The sequence below is a fragment of the Ostrinia nubilalis genome, chromosome 5, assembly GCF_963855985.1.
Source record: "Ostrinia nubilalis chromosome 5, ilOstNubi1.1, whole genome shotgun sequence".
NCBI classification, from domain to species: domain Eukaryota; kingdom Metazoa; phylum Arthropoda; class Insecta; order Lepidoptera; family Crambidae; genus Ostrinia; species Ostrinia nubilalis.
In genome coordinates, this window is record NC_087092.1 from 10,718,853 (window position 1) to 10,728,923 (window position 10,071).

Here is a 10,071-nt window from a genome sequence, read left to right on the forward strand (position 1 = left end):
CAAAATCGGTTTCTGACTCACTGTTAGACTGTTCTTCGGAGGATTTACTGGCGGACTGGACTGGTTGCTGGGACTGCTTGGTTCTGAGTACTTCTGTGAGGTTTTGTCTCAGTTCTTGTACGGTTCTGTTCTCCGTTTTTATGTTTCTTCTTTTGCACTCGTTCTCAAGTTCTGTCTTCTTCAGTTTATATATCCAAGATGTCGGTTCTGACATGTGTAATTTTCTATTTGATGCGAAGTTTTGCGTTCCTTGTGGTCTTTCGCTTCTCTAGCGATCTGGTGGTCCCTGTAGGTTCCGTGGGTTATTCAGTTGGGCGCCATTGCAACGGGGCGTCTTAGCTAGCTCAGTCTGACACCCCGCTGTTTAGTACTAAGTCCCAGTTCGCCTTCTGCGATGAGGGATGTGTACCTATCCAGGATGCCTACAGGGATATTTGACCAAGGAAACGCACAATCAATAACACAATGGCACTTTATAATCTGGGTTCCACAATAGTTCATTTATTCTAGTTTCACTGACTCTAAATCGCTATCGTTTAATAATGAGCAAGTTTACAAGTACTTTACAAGTTATATCACAATTTACTAATTACAACAAGAGGAATAACGACGCGCCCGGTTCGCGTCCCGAGACTAGTTTACGTATCCGCGAGAGGGGCGGCGCCCTGTGCGAGGTTTAGCGAGTGTTAGTTTGGATACTTATAACTAGGGGGGTAGGACGTGGTTCAATAGCTCGAGCCAGAGACCAAAGTCCTCTGATGAGTATGATACCACTGGGAAAGGGCGTCGGACCTACGTGGCGAGGGGGTATGAAGTTCAGGAAGGGTGGCAGCGGGATTGCTACCGCAGGTTGGGAGTGAGTATCGCATGCACTACTCGGTAAGGACGAGAACCGATAGGCTATCAACGATAGAACGTCTCGAATCGACAATTAGATCACCTGACCGAGTTAACGAGGTATCGAATCAAGCCAGAGCCGAACAGTTAGGGTTAGTGGGAACAATGTGGATAGCTATTCGCTAGGGACTCTGTGCAATGCAGCCGAGGGAACGATAGACGCGCGCGCGAACGTCTGACTGTTGCAATGGCTCCCGAGCGAATGCTAGGCGCCCGCGGTCGCCGCCGTCTCATATATTAGCTCGGTCCGTGCGGCGTGCGGCCGCGCAGCCGTAGGGTTGTCAAGATCTCTGCGCTCGGTGCTAGGGCTGTCGATGCGTCGCGGGGTGCGTCACAACCCAATTAGGATCTCTTCACCACCAGTAGAAAATTCTAAATTTCCATATTATTCCAAGTTTTCATGCGAATCGCAGGCAGCACGCTGCCGTTAAAGAACAACTGCTCGCATGCCATCTGACTCAGTAGGTGGTGCTCCAATTTTTCTTTAGCTGTACAGAACTTCTAAATCAAAAGTGCTAAAGCCCGGTCCGTGAGCACGTAGAAATTTGTCCAATGACCCCTAGCTACCCATCCTTATCGCTCGCGTGTAATTATATTGCTGTCGCGACTGTGCGACTGGCACCCGCAGTGAGTGTGCGAGCGCGATAGCAACATAATTACGCGCGAGCGATAAGGATGGGTAGCTAGGGGTCATTGGACAAAATTCTACGTGCTCACGGACCAGACTATAATCGCAGAAAAACAGTAATTAGCTATGTATAAAAGCGTAACAATGGAATGTGCGTAACATTCAATCAACTCTATCAAAACCTCGTGTGTCCCTTTTGGAATTCCCCACATTTCCCCACTAGTCCAAGTATTCACGTGACTCGCAGCACGCTAGTAGTGTAGAGAAGCAGCTCGCTCGCTCTGCGGGCGGCGGGGTCGGTCGCTCGCTGCAGCCGCTGCAGCGCTGACTGCGCGGACGCCGCCACGCCCGCGCTGCGAAGCACCAACTTGGCCTGGAGACAAACGTGCTATGTTTAACCCACAGATCACAGAAACTAAAGGGAGATGTTACAAGGGGGCGGGGCCGGTGTCGCAGCAATATGCCAAAAAACAGAACACATTGCTGCAGACGTCATAATGTAAACAGTTTACAATGCTTGCGTAGTACTAATGATAATATAATAATCTTGAACGTTGAGTACTGACACCACAGTGGATAATGAGCACACATTTTGATTACTTTGTATGTGTAAATTTCTAATGCGACACTGAGTTTCGAACTCAGCGCATTAGTTGGCATCTCTCTATATCTCCTTGGTATAACCCTTATCTTAATTAGGGCCGCGCATGAGCGCAGAGCACGTCGACCCATTGGGACCTTTTGTGCTTCCCTTTACCTTTATTTCCCCTCATCCGCAAAAATCCTATTCATATAGCGAATCAAGTGTTATTAACCCTTAACCGGGCTCAAAAAGAAGACACTGGATTTCAACCGTATCTTCACAGCATAAAGTTCAAATGATGTGGGCTCTATGGCCACCAGAGCCTGGTTAAGGGTTAAACTTAAGAGGTAAAAAATATTTATAAAGAGATCAGTCATTTTTGCTATCTCGAACTATGAAAAAAATGCGATCCAGACGTCTTGACGTCAGGAATCAGGATGTTTGGCCACTCTCTCTTTACACGTTTTTTTTGCTATTAATCGAGGTACATAATAGGTGAAGTAAGGTATCAAATAGTAGCAAAAAGGTAGTGTATTTTTGTATTTTCAAACATCCAATACCGCTATTGGTTCAGGGGTTCTAAGCCTACTGCATATACATAACATATATTTAGAACAATACAATATTCACTTCCATTTTAACCAGTACCAATATACATATTATGTATTGTTAGTTCGGAATTAGCTGTAATATGCATAAATGTGCCCGCGTGCAATACCACGTGAACGCGGTTAGAAACATACTATCTCCACAGAAAACACAAAAACATTCATGGTATATTAAATTAAATTTTAAGATAACAACATTAACAGCGTTTTTAATAGGCACAAAACACACATACATCATGTTCGCAAAAAAAATAATTACGCCCAAACATTATCTTACACTCGATTATAGTCTGAAACACACAGCAGGCAGACACACACACTGGAACACTTCCGTACAATTTCGAACTCCTCCTATGTTCTTCTGATTAATGACAATCTAATGACAGTTAACTTTCCCCGGGACAAACTTGACCTTTACTGGTTGGGTTTTTATTGGCGGTCAAGCTGTAGATCCTGGTTACACAGGAGTTGCTGCGGTGGGATCGAGAAGTGGGAATAGTCCCGTTTTCTGTACAATTTAACATTTCGCTATATTAAATCAACAAGCAGTTAAATCCAAAAGTAATGATAGATTTTGACATTAGTATGCAAACGAAAATGCACTAAAAAGGATAAATACACAAACGCCACATGCTAATAAGCACTTCACTTCAATGGCCAGAAAGCCAAATAAACATAACGAAAAACTTACACAAAACCTTTATTATGATGTTTGCAAGGTCTATCAACAAGCCCCATAGCAACGAGGAATAGAATGAAACTTACAAAATAATTATATTTATATTGTAGTTTCATAAAAACGTATGTCAAGAAAGGTCAGTAATTTCAAAGTGCAAAAATATTTTACCCACGTCAAAATTACGTAAACAAGTTAAACCTGTGTTATATTGAGAAACTGTGTAACAGATTTCCTTTACTCAAAATTTTAAAGTTTTTTGAATATGTTTTATTTTAAACATACTAAACTTCTAGGTACTGTAAACATTAAAAAAAACCTTATTTCACAACATACAAAATCTACTATAATATTGGAACAGGTGACAATAACAACTCATAAACAAATCAAGATGCGCATCTGACCTGTCGAACTTGAAGATTGACTGTTCGGGTTTGTCAACAATAACACACAAGTAAACACATACTTTTTGTAACAAACCGGACGCCGAATATGGAAGTTTTGAAAGAATAACACAAACATACAACCTTTCATCAAAAACGCAACACCTTTTCCGTTCTGTTGTAGGTAATAATATATTTTTAATGAAAGATGAATCAAAACGCCTAAGCTAACCTTACCGAATTACTATTACCTTATGATTGTTGGCGGCGAGCGTCCAGACCGCGCGAGCAGCCGACACCACCTCGGCAGTGTCACCGGCAAGGAGCGTGCCCGACAGCAACTCTAGAAGATCCGCTGCAAAATCAATTATTACATTACGATTTTGGGAGAGGTCAGCAGATCTAAATAAACACAGCAACACTGTAGCAACTTACGTAGTTGTAGAATTTCACAACAAAAATGTGTAGTCCGACGTGCTATAGACAGTACTCTTACTGAATATTATTGAGATTTATTTATGCTCAATCAATCAACTCAATCTACTGAATCGAATTACGAAAAATGTGTCAATTACAGACCAAGACATTCAAAAGGAAGCTCTATATCAAAACTTTTAAATTTTATTTATTTCTATTGGGAGGTGGATCATCTCTAGGATGATGTTTCGAGAAAGGATAAGAAATATCAAAATGGGAGGTGGATCATCTCTAGGATGATGTTTCGAGAAAGGACGAGAAATATAAAACAATAACAGTTTTGTATGCAAATAAATGGCGCATGACCTTTTTGTTTGCCAACTTGAAGGAAGGCTCAAAAGATATCTGTCTATTCTATCCAGCTTGTCTGAAGCCATCTCAATGTTTGCTCAACTTTTCATTAACTTCCAAATAACTTGATAACAAATAACAATGACTACATGATAGGCATATAAATAATTCATTACCTACTTTGACACTTAAAATTAAATGTTTGTTTATTATAATGAGACATTAGCAATACATTTTCACAGTTCAGTTACATTGAGCTAAATTTTCCTTGCCATAAAATCCAAAATTACAAGACACTGTGAAAAACATGACATTGGAATTTTAGCATCTGTAATAAACCAGCAATAAGCTTCAAACCTTGGTACATACATAACTTGTTAGAATTGGTTTATTTGACAAAGGAATGCAAAGTCTGAAAGAGTATTATTATTGTATAATTTTGAATAATACTCGTAACTTACGCAATCAGCCACCACCACAAATTGTGTATTTATTTCGAGAAAAACTGTTTGAAGGCATGTTATCTTTGTTTACAATAAACGTCAAACGGTATGTTGTCAACGCCTTCAGCTTCCGGTTGTAAATATAATGTAATAGGCTCTATTAAGCACGTCACCAAAAAAAGATTTGGCACGTGTTTGTTCGTTCATCAACAGCATTTAAAGATACAGAAAATTCAGAAAACATAGTTGAACAATTACGTAAGTAAACCCCAAATAGTCACCCTCATTTAAGAATTTATCGACTTTCAGTGTCACCCTACATGCACGGGGATTATTTGCCAGTATGACATGAGTAACTTATGTTTGTAGCATTGATGATGATCTAATGAATACATATTATTTACTTATAATTTATAAAACCTGAAAATGTGTTAGTCTCCAGATTTTTTTTTTTTTGTAATTCACTAAACATATAAAAATACTTAGTTAAAACTTTCAAATTCCAAATGGCAATACACGTGACTGACACGTTTGTAGAACTCCTCACGTTAAACAGTTCCGGTGTTTACGTAGGATGTCGCTTACATATCTATGACTCTACCTTTGGCTATTTTCATTGCAAGTGTGACGTACTTGACTGCGGAAATATGACTCTGACATGAACTGGTCCCGTAATGCGCAAGTGTAAATAAATACGTTCTCCCAACAATGTTATTTGAAAGTCAGTTTCCGAATACTTTGGTGGCGACCACCAATGATTAAGCAACCTACGTTGTGGTCGATGATAATTTATTTATTTATTTATATTAGGAAGACCAGGGTTTACATAATTGATTAATAGATGCGTTAACTTTAGACCATATTTAGTAACATTTATCACAAGCATATCTGTACTTTGAAAGGCACGTCCAATCCGCGCTGGGCCCGCGTGATGGAGTGTGACCTGAGCCGAGTTACTCCACAGACCTGTGCCCTGCAGCACGTAATAGCAAAGTACTATTACTTTGCTATTGTTCATAACACTTACGCGACTGTAGGAACGTAGTCCTATGATGATGAGCGGCGTGTGCCAGGGCCGGCATAAGGTGGGCCCGCAGAGCTGGCGGCAGTGCCGGCAGGAGCGGCCTAAGGGTCAGCAATGCGTCGCCGCCGTCTGGGTAATGGGCGATGACGGAACACAGCCTACGTTACTTCATGACACTTACGCGACTGTAGAAACGTAGTCCTATGATGATGAGCGGCGTGTGCCAGGGCCGGCATGAGGTGAGCCCGCAGAGCCGGCGGCAGTGCCGGCAAGAGCGGTCTAAGGGTCAGTAATGCGCCGGCGCCGTCGGGGTAACGGGCGATGACGGAACACAGCCTACGTTACTTCATGACACTTACGCGACTGTAGGAACGTAGTCCTATGATGATGAGCGGCGTGTGCCAGGGCCGGCATGAGGTGAGCCCGCAGAGCCGGCGGCAGTGCCGGCAAGAGCGGTCTAAGGGTCAGTAATGCGCCGGCGCCGTCGGGGTAACGGGCGATGACGGAACACAGCCTACGTTACTTCATGACACTTACGCGACTGTAGGAACGTAGTCCTATGATGATGAGCGGCGTGTGCCAGGGCCGGCATGAGGTGAGCCCGCAGAGCCGGCGGCAGTGCCGGCAAGAGCGGTCTAAGGGTCAGTAATGCGCCGGCGCCGTCGGGGTAACGGGCGATGACGGAACACAGCCTACGTTACTTCATGACACTTACGCGACTGTAGGAACGTAGTCCTATGATGATGAGCGGCGTGTGCCAGGGCCGGCATGAGGTGAGCCCGCAGAGCCGGCGGCAGTGCCGGCAAGAGCGGTCTAAGGGTCAGTAATGCGCCGGCGCCGTCGGGGTAGCGGGCGATGACGGAACACAGCTTAGCCCAGGCCACACCCGCGTTGCCACCGCCGCGCCCGCGGTCTCGCACGATTGATTTGTAGATGGATGGTATCACGTCGTTCTGGGAATCAAATAGTTAAAAAATTACGATTGAGAAATTCTTGCTCATCTTCTATGATACGGATTGTAACAACTGAGATAAAAACTCAAAGCGTGAGACAATACAAATATGTATTTGTGTGGACGAATACATTTATATCTGTTGTCTAGTACCCCAGCCGGGCTAGGAAGCGCGCCGTGTTCTTATCGACGTCAAAATGTATGGACAAAATCGATAAAATGGCGTGAAAAGCTTATCGCGGCGCGCATCCTAGTTTCGCTTAGTTAGGGATTAGATAGCGCTGAATAAAATGTCCAAGGTATATTATTTAATTATTTTATTGCACATTACCTTTATAATGATAGCGCGACACTGGTGATGGCTCACGCAGTGCCTGAGCGTGTGCGTACACAGCAGCAGCAGGTTGTCTGTGTGCGTGCGCGACGCTAGCGCCGCCTCGCGGCAAGCTAGCGCGCACACCTCCGTGATCAGGTTGCGGCTACCCACGCACGTGGCCATCGATGACCAAGCTATAAAATTGTATAAGAATTAATTAGCTTCACAAGATATAAACAAGTGAGCGCCAAATCAATATCAATATGATTATAGTCTGGTCGCCGAGCACGTAGAATTTTGTCCAATGACCCCAAGCTACCCATCCTTATCGCTCGCGCGTAATTATATTGCTGTCGCGACTATGCGACGGGCACCCGCAGTGAGTGTGCGAGCGCAACAGCAACATAATTACGCGTGGGCGATAAGGATGGGTAGCTTGGGGTCACTGGACAAAATTCTACGTGTTCGGAGACCGGGCTTTAGATGAGTCTGCTTATTATAATGCAGTAACATTTCTCATGAATTTATTACTTGTCTAATCATACTGCTTTTTGATAAAGTAAATGTTGTATGTCATTTTCTTAACTCCTTCTCCCAGTGAAAACTCATAAAACTTTTTTTTGCTTTTAAAAAGCACTTTTACACTCTTTTAGTGAGATTAGATCTCGATAGAGAATTAGACCATGTATACAGGGTGGAAACGTTAAGTGATCTCACTCGATTATTTCTTAACTATACAAGATATTAAAAAACTGGTTACTGATCCTGAAAGTGCTTAATGAGCTCTTTCAAACGGTACCAATAATAAGTTACAGAATAAACTGGATCTATCTGAAAATTCAATGTTTCCAGCTTCCATACTAAATGTATGCCAGACACACAATATTAGAAGTGTAATTTTTTTAATTTAATAATAAATACTTAAAATAAACTCGTAAATTGGATTCTTATTTTAAATTATTAATGAAAAACATTGGTTTTAGGCTTTACTTGCTATAATATTGTCAAGAGATGAGTGTCATGACTGTGGTAGTACCTACTAAATGTATGGAAGAAGGAAACATTGAATTTTTGGTTAGATCCAGTTTATTCTGTAACCTATTATTGATACCATTGGATAGAGCTTGTGAAGCACTTTTAGAATCAGTAATCAGTTTTACGATATCATATGTAGTTTTTAAAATAATGTGACTTTACCAAATGTATGGAAGCTGGAAACATTGAAGTTTCGGATAGATCCAGTTTATTCTGTAACCTATTATTAATACCGTTTGATAGAGCTCATGAAGCACTTTCAGGATCAATAACTAGTTTATTGATATCTTGTATAGTTTAGAAATAATCGAGTGAGATCACTTATCGTTTCCACCCTGTATGTCTAGTATCTAGAGTCATAGATATTCCCAGGATAAATATCTGTAATCTAATCGCTCTACTTAGATTGGAATTAATGTGGTAATTGGCAAATTTTATTAAAAAAAAAACATCAAATATTATAATTCTGTTAGGGCTGATTTTTCAATCGTCGGATAACTTTTATCTGAAGAATAAAATTGTCATTTTGACATATTTCCCACACTGAAACTGTCAATGTGCCAAACTTATTCTTCAGTTAAAAGTTATCCTATAATTGAAAAATCAGCCCTTAAAGAAGTATCGAAGATAAAAGACGATCTTACCTTTAGGACATTCATTGGCAAAGTTGAACAACAGGTCAACCACCGCGCGCCGCAACTGCTCAGTCATCATGCACCACGCCCACAGCCGGTTCAGAGAGACCGCGATACCGGCCTCAGCGAACGACTCCTTGGACGCTGGGCACTCTACCATGGAGCTGTTGATGACTATGAGCAGCCAGTAGAGAATTCGGAGCGTTGGGTGCTGGAAATCGAAGATATAACAGTATATTAAATCATCATCAACATTTAGTTTCCACTACAGAAACATAACCCTTTTCAATTTGCCAAATGGAGATTTTAGCCTTCACTTCCTACGCAGGCCAGACGGAGAAGCTTGCTTCTCAACTCATCCAGGCCCAGGTTTATTTTTTAAGTACATTACGTAAAGTTCAAGCCGTCCAACTTAACAGATACTCGTAGATTATCAGCAGGCGCCCTACTGTCAAAACTTGTAGATACCAGCATGACAGCCACTCCTCACCCTAATGACTATTGGAATCTACTACTTCACGTTGCAACCAATGTACCTTAGTGTGCCCTCTGTCTGGTTAAGCTCCTAGCTATCTAGAAACTTGACTTGATGTCTACATACGTGGGCAGCCCGCGCCCGTGCACGGAGAACGCTCGGCTCTGCTCGCTTTCGGAGATAAGAGGAATGAACATAAGCGCATCCATCCAAGTGTCATCTAGCGTAGACACTACACATAACTTCTAGAACATTTACATACGTGGTTGGCGTTCTTGATGGTCTCTATCGGCTTCCCCAGTACGGAGAGGTGGTCGCGCACGGCTTGCAGCGTCAGCAACAGCATTGAAGGGAGCCCGCGGTGCACTGCGAACGCTCGGCTCCGCCCGCTTGCGCGATGATAGAAACTAATACACGCGCGTCCATGGTTCACCTAGCGTAGACACTACATGATAACTTCTAGGTCATTTACATACGTGGTTAGCGTTCTTGATGGTCTCTATCGGCTTCCCCAGTACGGAGAGGTGGTCGCGCACGGCTTGCAGCGTCAGCAGCAGCGTCGAAGGAAGACCGCGATCTACTGCGAATGCTAGGTTCCACCCGCTTGCGCGATGATACAAAACTAATACACGCGCGTCCATGGTTCAC

General features: G+C 42.7%; 1 protein-coding gene across 1 annotated transcript; it reads right to left on the reverse strand.

Moving 5' to 3' along the window:
- Positions 1-1,239: 1,239 nt before the first annotated feature.
- On the reverse strand, positions 1,240-10,064 carry LOC135072080 (uncharacterized). The gene is made up of 7 exons (XM_063966028.1): positions 9,900-10,064; positions 8,958-9,159; positions 7,294-7,472; positions 6,726-6,963; positions 6,014-6,139; positions 4,027-4,130; positions 1,240-1,898 (listed from the first exon to the last, which is right to left on the reverse strand). The coding sequence occupies exons 1-7, from the start codon at positions 10,062-10,064 to the stop codon at positions 1,758-1,760; spliced, it is 1,155 nt and encodes a 384-aa protein (XP_063822098.1). The 3' UTR covers positions 1,240-1,757.
- Between the last annotated feature and the right edge of the window lie 7 nt (positions 10,065-10,071).